The 16,601-nt window shown below is 42.1% G+C and overlaps 1 protein-coding gene across 1 annotated transcript in view; it reads left to right on the forward strand.

Moving 5' to 3' along the window:
• LOC131520354 (ephrin type-B receptor 1-B) overlaps positions 1-16,601 on the forward strand; it is a 289,163-nt gene that overhangs the window by 119,045 nt on the left and 153,517 nt on the right. Inside the window, 1 exon segment of the mRNA XM_058744534.1 lies at positions 2,468-2,532. Within this exon segment, the coding sequence (XP_058600517.1) occupies positions 2,468-2,532 (65 nt within the window).

Here is a 16,601-nt window from a genome sequence, read left to right on the forward strand (position 1 = left end):
CTTAAAAGATAGCATTATTTTGCTGTTTACCGCTTGGAACCGCTGAGTCTAAAAACCCAAGTATGCAGATCAGGTCTTTGAAATTTTGCCTGCATACAGAGAATAAACACGGTTAGACAGAGGAACGCTGATTTGAATTGGATTTGTTGTGTTTGAGAAAGTTAACTGGGCATTACCAGCTGCCACTGACTTGGATAAAAACTTTATGAGCCTTATTGATGCTTTCCTGAAGCGTTTGACAACACACGTTACCATTCATATGAGTGAGTCTGTGTTTTCTCGATCAGCCGGTGGTGAGTTATTGACGGCCGGGGAGGAGAGTGTCACGTTATCGCAGAATTATACATCGTGTTATGAATCCATCAGCGGGAGGCTCGAGTGCTTGTCATCTGCTTCTCCTCATCTATCTGAAAGAGAGCGAAGCTTTCTTACTTCATCTTCTCTTTCTTCCTCTTGAAATATAGACAAATGTCAAAGGAGAAGAGTGTATGATTAACTCCAGAGAGATGGAAATATGAGGGATGCAGAGAGTGAGAGGAGAGTGGAAATGACAGTTGGCTTCCGGTGCGTAGCGTCGGATTGTGTTTTGTGGAAAGAGTGGATATTCTTCATCTTTTCTCTCTCCTGTGACATCATTCGTTACTTACAGTCATCCCAGTGTGACAGGCTTCGCTCCGAGTGGGACGCACGGGGATACAATTAAGCTACAGTGCGTGTGTGTATACGTGTGTGTGTGTGTGTGTGAGACGGACCCAGAGGGAAGGGTAGAAGGAGAATGGCTGTTGGTTGGTTTAGGAGTTGGATGTAGATCTGTTTACACTGATGTGGTTTGACTTCAGAAACTTGTTGTGCTACTTTAACAATGTCACAGTGCAGGAATCCCCACAGCGCCGCAGAACTGGAGTGAACGTCATCGTACTGACATGTGCAGTTTACTCTTCACAGCCATTACTCGTGTGTGGAAAAAGGAGCATAAAACAATATCACAGACGGAACACAAATTGGTTACTCAATGAAACGGCTGCTTTTGAGGTTCCACGTGGTTTTCAGTTTGATAAAGTGATTAAAGAAATTGTTTGGATGATTTTAAATATTCACTGAGATGTTCTTTCATATGAGCTACTGCACTGTAAAAAAAAAGTTGGGAAAACAAAAGTTTAAGGCAAGCAGATTTTTGAGTTTTCTCAACTTAATTTTGTAGGAGATTTTTGAGTTTTCTCAACTTTTTGTTGTATAAACTTAAAACAACAAGTTAAGAAAACTCAAAAATCAGCTTGCCTTAAACTTTAAAGTTTTCTCAACTTTCATTATTTTAAAGGAAGAAAAAAGCTTTGACGTTGTGCATTTATGCTATAATGGAAAGGAGAAATTGAAAACAAGAAAGACCAAAAATCTTAATGAAATAAAGAAGAAACTATTAAAAAATTAAATATATTTATATACTTATTTAGTTAAAATAAATAAATAAATAAATAACACTTTTTCACTGACATTGACATGAAGACCAAAAATGTATGTTCATTAAATAAAGATGAGAGAGAGAAAAAACTGATAAAAATAAAACTTTATTATTTTTATTTATTTTGTAATATAATTTTGTGTGGATCCCTTGAATGTTCTATGATGTTCTATGAACCTGGATATAATTTTTAATAATAAATTGTCAATCAAAATCTTAAAAAAAAAAAAAAATGCTAGCTTTATTCCTGAATATATTCTTAAAATGTGAATTTTTGCTAATATTATAATATATAATAATTAGATATTATAATAATAACTTGCTAATAATATACTAATGAGAAATCGGAAAGGGGTAAGAGGAAAGACTTAAAATTAACAACAACAACAAAAAAAACTTTTAAAAATAGAACAAAATTATTAAGAATTAAGAATAAAGTTTTATTTTATTTACTCATTTATTTATTTATTTATTTTTGTGCTAAATGTCTGTAAAAACTGACATTGGCTATTTATTTATTTTTTAACACATACTGTAGGTGTGAGGGACACAAATGGCACCTGTTTTGTTGAATTTTGTGTTTTGATGGTTTAATGTTATCTATGATGGTCACTGATGTTAAAGTCAGGTATCAATCCAGGTTCTCTATCGCTTTCAAGCATCTTATCAGTGTTTAGTGGAGTGTGTGTATGTGGATTATTCTCCCGGCTGGTCAAAGATATCTCCTCTGATAAGGGCAGACAAGAGCTGACCACTTTAAGGACACAGACAGCTTATCCTATATCCATCTTCAGAAACACACTGTGCCACTGTGGTGCAAAAGTGGCACTGCAGAGAGTTTGAATTCTAGAGCAGCGCTTTTCATTCCTGCCATCTATTGTGCATTCCTCCCTTATCTGAAACACCCAGTTCAGTCTTTCTCTGTTAAGATACCACAGTTCTAAATGAATATCTGCAACATAAATTTTCCTGATTCCTCATAAAACCTTGTTTTGTGTGCTTTTTCAGAAACATTAATGGACACCCGGACCGCCACAGCAGAGCTCGGGTGGACGGCGTACCCTTCGTCAGGGGTGAGTGTGTGTCAGTGTGTGTGTTTGCATCAATACATGACCTGCAGAACTGCTCACACTGTGTTAAAATACTTACGGTGTGTCTTTTATTTCTAGAAAAGCACTTTAAACAGAAACCTCCTTCTATTCACCCTTCAGCAACAGCTTACTAGAGAAAGAGAGACTAAATGCTTTCAGATTAGCTGTGCTGTAAAATATGTTTGTACTACAGGTGCTGTGTCTGAATGCTGAAATTAAGAGATCAACGTCACACACAAGCACACACTTCTTTATCTCCCTACCAAAAGGCACAAAGCGAAACCCTCATCTCAATCGGCATGCACATTTCACTCTGCAGTTCACATTTAGAAGGACTTAATGACATAATGGGTCCACTTAAAGGAAAAAAGCACCTCTGAATCGGTCTAAATGTGGTCCGGAGGAGAGCTGGCTACTGTAATGACAGCCGCAGCACTGCTCAACCTGCAGAGAAATATAAAGCTTTCATTGAACTCTCAATAAGGGCACAAGAGATTGTGTGCTGTCAGAGTGTTTTCCTTTCTCATGGAGCTTCTGTAGAACGTGATTCACGAGTGCTTGTTCGTTCTGTTGCTGTTGTCAAATAGAAATGTCTGTGAGCCCGATAGCACAGCGACTTGGTGATTTTATCAGTGTGAGCAAGTTTTTCTTTTCTTTCCCCTAATCAGTATAACCTGTGCTGCACCACCCACACTGAAATCTCATTGTACTGAAATAATTTCAGTTCATGTTACTATGCAACATCAACATACATTCTGATGATCTGTGATTGTAATTTGCTTAATCAAGTGTAAATTAGCCATTAATTTAGTCTTACTCAATTGTAAATTAAATTGTGAATTTAAATAAATTAAGTAAATTAAAAATTAAATTATATATTAAAATAAATGTAAATTCTGAAAGTTCTTTGTTTAAAGATGGTCTAAAAATGAAATTTAATATGATTTTACTAACTAGTAACAATAACTGGAGTGAGCTATAGTATAGAGGCAGAAAATGTTTCTATGAGATCCCAGGAGCCTCTTTCTTTCTCTCTGTCCATGTGACCAGCTGTGCTTTAAAATTAATAATAAAAGCATCCACAGATGGTCACCGGAGGCCACACAAGCACACCCACACAGGCGTATGACACGCGTCTGACAGTGATGGACAGGAAATGTAGTGAGAGGAAATCCATTAGCTCATCATGCTACAGACAGCCATATTCCTCCCTCTAATTAGTGCGGTTTGCTGAGGCAAGCATTACCATTACTACAGCTCAAGCTGAAGAATTTCAACAAACACCAAGTATTAAACTTTGTCACTTCGTGGTGGAATGTTTTGCTTGGACAAGCACCATTCACACTTAATGTAGATAATGTACAATTTATTTGATTTATGTTATTATTTTTACTTATATTTTTGTCAATTTTAAACAAATAAATAAATAAATATTACACCGTGTCTACAACGGACACGACAGTTGTCATGTCGTGTCGCACTGTGCCGCAACAGCTAAAGTCTGTCTACACCGGACGCGACAAAGCGACAGTTGAAAATCATTTGAAATTTGTGTCAATACGTCATAAATTGAACGCGGCAGCAGTTTTCTGTCGGTGATTTGTTATATCGCACCACACCACGCCACATCCAGTGTAGACAGCATCACTGATTATAATAAGTTCTATAGTATTTTGTCACGCCACTTGCGTCCGGTGTAGACAGTGTTATTTTATTTTATTTGTTTATTTATTTTTCTCTAATAACTTTGACATTTTGTGGTAATGTTTTTTTTTTTTTTTTTATGGATAAGCACTACTCACGTTTGTTTATGTATTTACATTTTTTTTTTTTTTTTTTGGTTTTTGTTTATTTTTCCATTAACTTTGTCACTTTGTGATGGCATGTTTTCACGGATAAGCACCACTCACATTTATTTCAGATTTTATTTATTTATTAATTAATTTATTTGTTTATTAGTTACTTGTTCATCCATTCATTTATTCATTCATTAATTCATTCTATATTATAGTTCTTTTCTAGGATCAGTTTTTTTCCCCCTCTCTATTGGACTATATATTGTGAGATATTTTGTTTTACTGAATGGAGTGGTTTTGTCTCTCTCCATTTCTTTTGCGTTTTCTTCCTCTTATCCTCTTTTCTCCTCACTTTATTCTCTCTTTTGGGTCACATGTGGAGGTTTAACCCTGCTCGTCCTTCACACGCACTATTGACTGCGTTCACGATTCATTCACACCATTTGGCGAATTCTCACAGCTGCCCCCTCCAGTGCACCCGCATCCGTCTTTCTCTAATACGTCTAGCTTTCCATTAGCCCCCCTCTCCTTTTCTCCTAAAGAAGTCCCTAAAATCCCTAAGTCCTCACAGACCTCAGCCGGCCACTCCTGCTAAAAAGGCTCACGCACGCATCTTGAGCTCGAATGGCTGATTGTTCCCCTCTGTCTCTGCGATTACCTTTCACGCCTGCTCGCCCTGTCCCTCACCCAGAGGTCAGAGGTCGGCTGCTTCTTCAGCAGCCCATATTTAATTCATCATCCCAGTCTGTGTATGTGTGCGTGTAATGCTCTCTGGAGACTTAGAGATGTGCTCTTGATTATACAAAGTATGTGCTATGCCATGATTCCCCTTTCTGCTGTCACAGCAATTGTACTTTAGCATGTGTGAACGTATTGATTGTGTGGGCTCTGGGTGATTTGGAAGGGAAAGTGGACACTCAGTCCTTATGAATCTGAATTAATTATCAGGGCTGTATCATTTGAGAGACTCTTAATTGTCACTTTGATTCAGCCTGCTTTTTTGCTATCTAATGCAACAAGAGAAGCACCACTGGGTGTTTATGATGTTGCATGCAAATATGTTAAACAAATTTAGCAGGGAGACGGTGTCTGTGTGTATGCTTAACCTACAAGCCTAGAAAACTCCTCAATATGTCTTACTAGAGCGTCATCATTACTTTATCCTAAAACACAACAAACGTTTAGCAAAAACATCTGAAAGGAGCTTAGCCTTCTGGTGCTCCATGCATGGTGTTCAAAAATGACAGTTTTTACTTATTTATTTATTTTTTATTTATTTTATTTATTTTATTTATTTTATTATTTTATTTTACTTTGATGAAATTAATATACTGTATTTTAGTTGTATTTAATATTGTGTATTTAAAAAAAATGTATTTATTTTATTTTTTTTATCATTCTTAAATCTATTTATGCAGTAGTTATAATCGATTTATTACCTGTTAGCATAGACCTGAAAATAAAATTTCCAACTTAATCTGTTGTAAATCTAAAATGCTTCCGAGCACAGACTTAAGGCTCTTTTTAAAGAAGATACTTGACAAATTATTGCTGAAGTGGAAAAAAGGGAAATGCAAAAAATGTTATAGAATTTTAAGTTTGTTATTATGAAAAATGCACAAAAGTACTATTTTTTTTAAATTTTATATGAAATATTTTTCAAAACATGTTTTACTCTAAAACTGCAAGAAAATCAAAGCCATACATTTAAACAAGCTGTGTTCCAAATTTGAGGTTGATATTTAAAAAAAAAAAGAGATTTCACTAACGTTTTCAATAGACGAAATTTGTTTTCCATTTGTTTCAAATGCGGTCATTTTTGACCACGAGGAGTACCAGAGTACCAGTTCTTTTTTCCCAGGACCATTTATCAAGTAACATTTGTAATATTGTAAAAGTTTTGCTCTCCTTTTTGATGTATTTTATGTGCTGCTGGAGCTCTACTGTTTTTTAATCCATTTAACACAAAAAGACAAAATGCTTTTAACTCTACTTCTTATTCATTTTTGGAGCTTGACAGCTTCTTTGCTTTCATTGAATGAAAAAATGTTGTCTCTGTGCTTCATGATTCCCTTCAGTGGTTTCTCTAGATGTACCCATTGAGATGCCTGCTCTGCAGTAGTATAAAAAAGTGTGTGTGTGTGTGTGTGTGAGGTAGATTAAAAAAGGCCTTAATTGAAGTCTACCCAGTGTTTTTGCTCTTCTGTTCTTTTGAAAGCAATTTAGCCCTCCATCCTTCTCTCTGACAAGCTAAACAAGGACGGTCACTATCTTTTGCTGTTTTCTCTCAGCTCAATCACAGCCGTCCATGTGCCTGCAGCTTTTCAGATGCCCTTCGTTCCATTCCCTCTTTATTCATGTTTCATTTTACCCTCTCTTCTCTCATCTCACCCACTCATTCTCGCTTTGGGAAGTCTGTTGCTTGGCCCTACACTGCAAAGAAACATTTTATAATCAGTGTTTTTTTTTTTTTTCAGTTAGAATATCTAGACATCCCTACAAGATACATTTTATTTTTGTACACTCTTGTTTCAAAAATTTTCCAGTAAGTTTATTTTGCTTTTGAAATGCTCACTAAGGCTGCATTTATTAGATCAAAAATACAGTACAACTTGTGAAATAATATTCAAATGTAAAATCTATTGGAATATATTTTAAAATGTAATTTATTCCTGTGACCAAAGCTAAATTTTCTGCGTCATTACTCCAGTCTTCATGTCACATGATCCTTCAGAAATCATTATAATGCAATTTTGCAATAGCAGTTTTTATTATCAACTTTGAAAACCGTATTTGCTGCTTAATATTTTGTGGAAACCATGATACATTTCTTATTTCAGTATTTTTTGATGACTAGAAATCATTTGTAAAATTGTCAGTGCATTTATGCATACTTACTGAATAAAAGTATTTGTTTCTTTAAAGAAAAACCATACTGACCCCAGACTTTGAAACATTAGTGTAGTAATTTCTTTCTTTCTTTTTTTTTTTTTTTGCTTAAAACAAGTGAAAATATCTGCCTGTGCCATAAAACAAAATACACTTATATTATTGGCACCAATATTATTTGTTTAAAGTAATAGTACTACATGCATACTGTATGTAGCACTCTGCTGCATGTTATAATTTTGTTATTTCTATATAGTCACAGTGTGAAATCATGTGAGCCTGCTCTGCTTTGATATAGGTGCTGCTTATGTGTGTAGTGTCAAATAGGTGTTACTCTAGCAGAACGTACCTACTGCTGACCTGCTATGTGTGCCACATTTTCCACCTCACTAACGAATGTTCAGCCTGAGATTCATTCAGCAGATAAGCCTGAAGAACTAGCTCTAGCTGCAGACACCATCTGTCTGTTGCAGAATCATATTTGAGGAGTGAAGTCCAGACGTTTATTGATGTCTAAGAGCAGATATTGTACAGACGCTGCATATTTCCTTAGGGACACCCTGCTCTCTCTTTTATAATAAAATCTGTCAGTAGAAAAAGGCAAAAAAGAAAGACAAAAACAACTGGGGGCACACGTATGGTCCAGATATATTTCATCTGTGTTATTTTCTCAACCATCTTCACATGAGGTTTTCCACATTCAAGGTGGTTTTTATATTCCAAAAAACAAAACAAAATCCAATAAAAAACAAACAAACAAACAACAAAAAATTACATTTTGAAACTTGAAATGTTTTTGTATTATATATATATATATATATATATATATATATATATATATATACACACACACACATGCATACACATATATACACATGCATACATATGCTGTGTGTATATATATATATATATATATATATATATATGATTTATTAAACATATTCGATAATGTTGTCTGACTACTTTTGATTATTTTTAAATTACATTTGAACTAACTCATTTATCACTCATAAATCAGATTTAATTTTTTTTTCAAAAGTGACTGAAAACATACTCCAATTCCCTTGTTATTAGCATCATTAAACAGTACATTACAGTAGATAAATTTAGAAAGGAAAACGAAAAGAAAAGAAGAGAAAAGAAAAGAAAACAACCTAACGAAACAATTAGAATTGGGGTGAATCATTAAATTGTGAATAATTTATTACCATTGTGTGCATATGTAATCACGTGTTCCCCTATCAAAAGCTACTCTCGATGCTGCGCTGAAAGCGCTATGGGAACATTCTTTGTTCGACCGGTTGTTGAAGCACGTGTGCCAAACACGCCAAACTTGGCTTAAATAACCTCGGTTAGGTGGCGTCACTCGATTACGAACACCTGGAGGTTATAAATAGATGTGACGGAAACATCCTCAGGTCTTTTGTCTTCAAGGACCGCATTGTTGTGTGCGTGTGTGTGTGAGAAAAAGCACGATAAAAAAAGAGAGAAAAAAGGCAAAGCAGGAAGCGAGTAGTTATAGATATAGATATTTATTTATATATATAAAGATAGCTGCTCACTATGGCAGATCAGCAGAGGAGATGTTTACCTCCTTGTCAGAGGCAGCTCTCTGACGATGATCTCCATGCTTTCTGCTTTGAGTGTTTGGGGAAGAGCACGCGATCCTCGGGCTCGAGGCGGTGCGAGCACTGCGATCTCCTCTCGTTCAAAGTGCTTGGCGGCTCGCCTTCTTTAAAAGCTCGTGGGGATCGCGTGCCGATCTGGCCGAGGCGCGTGAGACGGACTTGCCCCTTTCTCTGGCGCTCGCCAGATCATGAAGCTCTCGCGTCCGTTTCTCAAGCGCGCTTGGCGCTTCTTCTGAACGGGCTGAGGAGACTTCATCTCTTGCTTCTGGGAGGTGGAGAGTGCCACCTCAGAGCGCTCCTCTCGTGATGAGAAAGCATACGAGGAGTTACTCGAGGTGGTTACTCGGGCAGTCGATCGGTTACACCTAGACTGGCCGCAGGAGCAAGAGACCCCAAGCGCTCAGTTAGACGACAGATATCTGTCGGGTGGTCGGGGAGGGGCCTCAGCGAGGTCTCTCCTTTTCGGTAACCTCCATGACGAGTTAACTCGTTCATGGAACAAGCCATATTCGTCCGTGTTTTTGTGCCATCGACGCCGATCTACTCGACTATCGTTGATGCAAAGGCATCGGGTTATATGATGATGCCCCAGATCGAAGAGACGCCGCGGGCTATCTCTCTCCTGGGACATCATCATCACTGAAGAAGCAACTCTCCCACCAAGCCATGCAGAGTAACATCTTCATTGGTGGGGAAAGCCTTTCAGGCAGCGGGTCAGGCTGGTACTGCTTTGCACACTATGGCGGTCTTGCAGGCATATCAGGCTGACCTGCTGAAAGACTTGAGCACTGGCGGGTCAATTGACGAGGAGGCGTTTTAGAACCGCCGGGCCACAGATTTGTCTCTCCGTGCGACCAAGCAGGCGGCCCGTGCCATCGGCCGTTCTATGGCTGCAATGGTTTCCACGGAGAGACATCTGTGGCTCAACCTCACGGGCATCAAGGGCAAAGACCGCGCTTTTCTCCTTGATGCCCCCGTCTCGCCTTCCGGCCTATTTGGTGACGCCGTCAACACCGTCGCCACTAGGTTTCGGGAGGCGGCGCTATGAGGAAGCATTTGTGAGGTTTCTTCCCGCCGTGCTCAAGAGTCGGGACTGTCGGCCACCAGTCCCGACCAGGTCCGGTTCTTCTGAGGCGAGAAGCCCAGAAGGAGAGTGTGGCGAGTCGTGCGCCCCTCAGAGACTGGGAGCGGCTCGCCGCACTTCTCAATCTGCCTCAAGAGACCGGACCTGCGGAGCATCATCTCCGCCAAGAAGAAGTCCTGAGGCTGGTGCGCCCAGGACCGTGGGGGTGTGTCCCCCCAGGGAGGGGCGCGTACAATTCCAACAGAGAATAGAGGCTCCTTCCTGGCACCCTCAGGGGCCGCTGTACAATCTCCGCCGCCACTGGCGTTTCGGGACCAGCGGTCTCCAGCGAAATGTTAGGTGTTCGGTTTCCTCCTGCCACATTTCAGGATGCCAGACATCTAACATCCCCCATCAAAGCGAAGTGTCAAAACTAGTGCCCCTTTCAGAGAAGCTGGCAGCGTGGAAGCTACTGCCAAATATCTCTCCGTGGGTAGAAAGGACTGTAGAGAGGCTACAGGGTTCAGTTTACGTGTCGTCCTCCGCGTTTCAACGGCGTGGTCTCCACTTCCGTGAAACCGAACGAGCGCATTGTTGACACAGGAGTTGCAAACTCTGCTGGACAAAGGGGCCATAGAACGTGTTCCCCTGCCAGACAGACAGTCAGGCTATTACAGCCGGTATTTTCTTGTTCCCAAGAAAGATGGGGGTTGCGTCGATTTTAGATCTTCGCGGGTTGAACCGCTACCTCAGAACATACAAGTTCAAAATGCTGACAATCAAGATGATTGTTTCTTACATCCAATCAGAGGATTGGTTTGTGACTATCGATCTAAAGGACGCTTATTTTCATATAGAAATATTGCCACAACACAGGAAGTTCCTGAGGTTCGCTGGGGCGAAGCCTACCAGTATCGGGTTCTTCCGTTCGGCCTAGCCTTGTCACCCCGCACTTACACCAAATGCATGGATGCAGCTCTGGCTCCTCTACGACTCCAGGGCATCCGCATTTTAAACTACATAGACGACTGGCTGATTCTGGCTCAGTCTCAGGAGCTAGCGCTCGACATCGGGATGTCGCCCCTAGCTCATCTCGAATCTCTGGGGTTGAGACTCAACGCCAAGAAAAGCGTTCTCTCTCCTGCTCAGAGGACAACGTATTTGGGGGTCGTATGGGATTCGATCACGATGCGGGCACATCTGTCTCCTGCACGCGTCGAATCCATTCTAAACGCCCTAAAGAACATCAAGCTAGGCCAGAAGATTACTGTTCATTACCTTCAGAGGGTTCTAGGTCTCATGGCAGCTGCATCCACGGTGATACCCTTGGGTCTCCTGCACATGAGATCGTTTCAGTTGTGGCTCAGAGCCAGGATTTCATCCAAGGGCCAATCCCCAGAGGCAAATAAGGGTTACGCGCCAGGGGCTTCGTACCCTTTCTATGTGGTTCAGACCCCGGTTTCTGACTTTGGGTCCCACTCTAGGTCCGTGCTGTCGTCGCAAGATGCTAACGACAGACGCATCCCTCACGGGCTGGGGAGCGGTCTTAGATGGCCGTCCAGCCCAAGGGATCTGGAGAGGTCATCTTCTCGAATGGCACATCAATTGCCTCGAAATGAAGGCTGTATTTCTGGCCCTGAAATACTTCCTCCAGCAGTTAAGAGGCTACCATGTCCTAGTGCGGGTGGACAACACGGCGGTAGTCTCTTACATAAATCGTCAGGGTGGACTGCGGTCGCGCCGCTTGAACGAGCTAGCGCACCAGGTTCTGCTTTGGGCACAGGAAAAGTTCCTGTCCCTCAGGGCGATTACATCCCCGGACATATGAATGTGGGAGCAGACTTGCTGTCCAGACAAGCTGTGATACACGGGAATGGAAACTCCACCCAGTAGTCAGTCAAATCTGGGAAAGGTTTTACGAAGCAGAGGTGGACCTCTTTGCTTCACAGGAGACAGCACAATGTCCCCTCTACTTCTCTCTGACTCATCCAGCTCCCCTGGGTCTGGACGCGATGGCCCATGTGTGGCCCAGACTGCGTCTTTACGCATTTCCCCCAGTCGCTCTGCTCCCAGGAGTCCTGGCCAAGGTCCGTCAAGAGGGGTCTCGCCTCTTACTGATAGCGCCCCGTTGGCCGACCAGAATATGGTTCTCAGATCTAATATCTCTCCTCGACGGCTCGCCGTTGGCGATTCCGTGAGGAGGGACCTTCTCTCTCAGGCACAGGGGACAATATTTCATCCCCGGCCCGAGCTCTGGAACCTTCATGTCTGGCCCCTGAGGGGGACCAACTGAGACATGCTGGCCTTCCAGCCGATGTAATAGAGACTATTCTGAGCGCTAGGGCTCCCTCCACTAGAAGAACTTATGCCAGTAAATGGCGCGTTTTCGAAAGTTGGTGTACGACACACCATGCAGACCCAGCTCACTGCCAGATTGTTTCAGTACTGGAGTTTCTGCAAGAGAAACTGTCCTCAGGAACATGTCCTAATACTCTCAGAACTTACGTGGCCGCCATCTCGGCTTGCCATGCTCTGATTGATGGGGTTTCGTGGGAAACACCCTCTAGTTGCCCGCTTCATTCGAGGAGCTAAGCGGTTGAGGCCGCCCACTAGAGCGACAGTTCCTTCATGGGACCTAGCTATAGTGCTTGAGGGCTTAGTGGACACCCCTTTCGAACCACTAGAGTCAGCGCCTGTCAGGCTTCTGACCCTAAAGATGGTTTTTCTAACAGCTATTACTTCTCTGAAGAGAATTGGGGATTTGCAGGCTCTGTCAGTCTCGTCATCCTGCCTAGATTTTGCCCTGGGCTGGTCAAAGCTATTTTGCATCCTCACCCTAGTTATCTTCCGAAGGTTCCATTCTCGACCATAAATCCGTCGCTCGGCCTTCTGCCCTCCGCCGCTCACGACACCGGAGCAGGAGAAACTTCACTTACTTTGTCCAGTACGTGCTCTCCAGATTTACGTCCACCGCACTAGCCAGTGGCGTAAGTCGGAGCAGCTTTTCGTATGTTTTGGAGGCCGCAACCGGGGGGCGGCTGCCACTCGACAGACTATGTCACATTGGGTGAGGGATGTTATTGCCCTAGCCTATGAGGCGCGTGGTCAAGCTTCGCCTCTAGGTGTAAGGGCCCATTCAACCAGGGGGATTGCATCTTCCATGGCTTTGGCAAGAGGTGTCCCCTTGCAGCAAGTTTGTGATGCGGCAGGTTGGTCCTCTCCGCACACATTTGTTAGATTCTATAGTTTGGATGTTCATGTTACTCCGGGCTCGCATGTCCTTGAGTCGACATCCCAGAGTCATGTCTGAGACCTCTTTCATGTTTGTGCGCACACACTACACAACATTGGGGGTCCAGACACTTCCAGTGCGGCGGCGTTGGTATTCTCGTTCCCATAGCGCTTTCAGCGCAGCATCGAGAGTAGCTTTTGATAGGGGAACGTCCCGGGTTACTTGACTGTAACCCTGTTCCCCGAAAAAGCGGGAACGAGATGCTGCGCCTCAATGCCGCACTGTAAGCGTGACTGGACGTCCTTTCAGACAAAATTTTGACCTGAGGATGTTTCCGCGTCACATCTATTTATAACCTCCAGGTGTTCGTAATCGAGTGACGTCACCTAACCGAGGTTATTTAAGCCAAGTTTGGCGTGTTTGGCACACGTGCTTCAACAACCGGTCGAACAAAGAATGTTCCCATAGCGCTTTCAGCGCAGCATCTCGTTCCCGCTTTTTCGGGGAACAGGGTTACAGTCAAGTAACCCGGGACGATCCATAAAAAAGTAACTGTAATCTGATTATGAACATTTTTAAACATAATATAATCTAATTATAAGTACTTATTTTTTGGAATCTGAAAATGTAATCCATATTACATGTACTCAGTTACTACCCGTGTGTGTGTGTGTGTGTGTGTGTGTGTGTGTGTGTCACCAAAAACACCCAGCATTGACTGTAAATTTTGCACCAACAAGCGCCACTCAAAATGTAAAAATCTAGTATTTGAACGTTTTAAGTGTGCACTGCTGGTTTATTTTACGATGAACTCAAGGTTAAGTGTAGTTTTGCACCAAATTATCAAGAGGAAAAGCGAGAGAGAAGGTGGCACTGATGTACACTGTGTCGTCTCTACTCGTGCACATTAAGAGCTCTGTTCTCCAAAGAGCGATGGCCCGCACCAGTGCTACATAAAGTGCTATCCCTCGCACACTTCAGGGGGCAGTACACGTGTGTGTTTTAAAGTGATTTTTCAGTGTTAAGTGCTTTGGGTCACTTAAGAACACAAATGGATGAGAGTATGCGTTTGTGAAGTCTGTTGCTGATGGACTTGTAACTAGTTGTGAGTTAACACTTAGTGACAAGTGGCAGAACGCACAGGCTTTTTCCCCCTCTCTGTGAGAATAGATGTTCTCGCTGCATTTTCTGCCTTTAGATCACTTAAGTGGATATACACAAGAATATCTGCCCTTCTTTCTTGTATATTTAATGTCTTGTTCTCTTTTATACTTAGCAACAGCTCTACATACACACTACTCAGCCGAGGCCACTTTGAGGAGGTGATTTAAGGCCCGTCATGTCCTGTCCTAAAAAACAAGACAAGTTTTTCCATAGATTTTAGACATACAGTAGTCCCGCTGTTTCTAGTTTTACAGAGCTAAACTTTTGACTGCTGACATAAACTCTGGTCCACTTTGCAGTTTATAAGAAGTGACTTAAACAGTAAGATATTTAGGGCCTGTTTACACCTGGTCACTTCATGCATTTTCTCTGATCGGATATATATCGGATTTGTTAAAACGTTTCCATTTACACTTGGCCACATAAATGTGTCTTCGCAAAACGGATATAAATCCGTTCTTCAATTCCTGCGCCATATGCAAATTTAACGAAGTTCTCGAAAGCATTTCGGAGGGCATTTACACCTGGTCTTTTCACGGTCGGATAGCTATCCGATAAAAAAAAACGCATGAAGTGACCGGGTGTAAACAGCCCCTTAGAGGTGCCTAGGTCTTGCTGTAATGCTGTTCAAAAACTCTGACAGTCTGCATATCCTGAATAGTTCCTCAGAAGGGGTTATTGTGTTTACCTGGCATATTTGGAGATGTGCATGCAATGTTACAGCAGGGTTTTGAAGGTCTTCAACTTACCTGACAGCAACTTCTGAGGCCAGAATGGTGAAAATCTTAAAGTTAAGAAATTCCAAGAAGGTAGTAAGAATTCCTAAGTGCAGTTCTTGAGGAATTCCTAAGAAGTTAAGGACATCTTAAAAACATTTTTATTTCAAAATGGCAGGTCAGACTGAAGACTCAAAAACAATAAAAAAAAGTCATCTGCCTGATGATTACCAGAATGATTATCATAAGCACAACGACCCAGTCATTTCATTAAAATTATTACCTTTGTGGATTTAAGACAAGTTGAAGGTTATCCTTACAATGATTTTTAAGAAGATTCTTTTCAAGAATTTTAATTCTTATGAAGTTTTTTCAAAAAGAAAATAAGAAAGAAAGAAAGTGTCAGGGTTACGCGGGGACGAAGGAGCGAGGAGACAAGGGAATCAAAGGTGCTAGGAAGCATCCCTGGAGCCCTGGAGATCGGTGCAGGGCATGAACAGGGAAGAGCTTAGGAAGGCCTCCATGGCGGATCATGGTTCTCGGGCTCTGGTGGGCGCTCTGGGGCTGGAGCCGGCGGGCTTGGGGGGGCCGTGAACGGTGGCGGGCTTGGGGGGCCTCGGACGGCGGCTGGCTTGCGTTGGCTGCGAACGGCGGCCTAGATTTCCCTGTGAACAGCAGGCTTGGGCGGGCCGCAAACGGCGGCTGGGATTTCCCCGTGAACGGCGGGCTTGGAGGGGCCTCGGACAGCGTCTTGAATTTACCCGCGAACGGCAGGCTTGGGTTTCGGAGGGCTTGGGTGAGCCGTGAACAGTGGCCTTGACTTCGCCACAGAGGGTGGCCTTGAGTTCCCTGTGAACGGTGGGCTTGGGTGAGCCGCGAATGGTGTCTTGAATTTACCCGCGAACGGCACGCTTGGGTGAGCGCGAGCGACGACTTCCATGAGGAGGGAAAAAAGGCAAACCAAAAACTAGAAAAAACGGTGAAAACAAAACGGGGGGAAAGCCGCCACTCACTTTTGTTAGGTCTGCTGTTCTGTCAGGGTTACGTGGGGATGAAGGAGCGAGGAGACAAGGGAATCCTCCAATCAAACAGTCTTTATTTATCAAAGCTGCTAGGAAGCATCCAACGGGGTGAAGACATATAACAGCAGACACCAGACTCAGGGAACACAGGGCTTATAAACAGGTAATTGATAACACACGGCTGGGGACTAATAAACTGATAAACCTAAATGGGGACAGGAACAGGAACTAATCAAATATGGGAACGAGAGGAGGGGAAACACAAGAGACACGTGATAGAAAGAAAGAAAGAAAGAAAGAAAGAAAGAAAGAAAGAAAGAAAGAACATTCTTAGGTATCTTTTGGAATACAAAATATTCTAAACTTTTTTTTAAGTAGGAAAAGAAAACAGCAGTTAAGAAAAATGTTTCATGAATTCAGACCCAGAATTTCATGTGTTTTTGTGGTTGATATAAATCTTGTATATTGTGCTTTGCAGTTAGACTCTGATTATCTTTTTCTTTTATTTTTTTTCTTCTTCTTCATTTCTTTATTCTTGCTA

This window comes from Onychostoma macrolepis, chromosome 02 (genome assembly GCF_012432095.1).
Source record: "Onychostoma macrolepis isolate SWU-2019 chromosome 02, ASM1243209v1, whole genome shotgun sequence".
Lineage (NCBI taxonomy): Eukaryota > Metazoa > Chordata > Actinopteri > Cypriniformes > Cyprinidae > Onychostoma > Onychostoma macrolepis.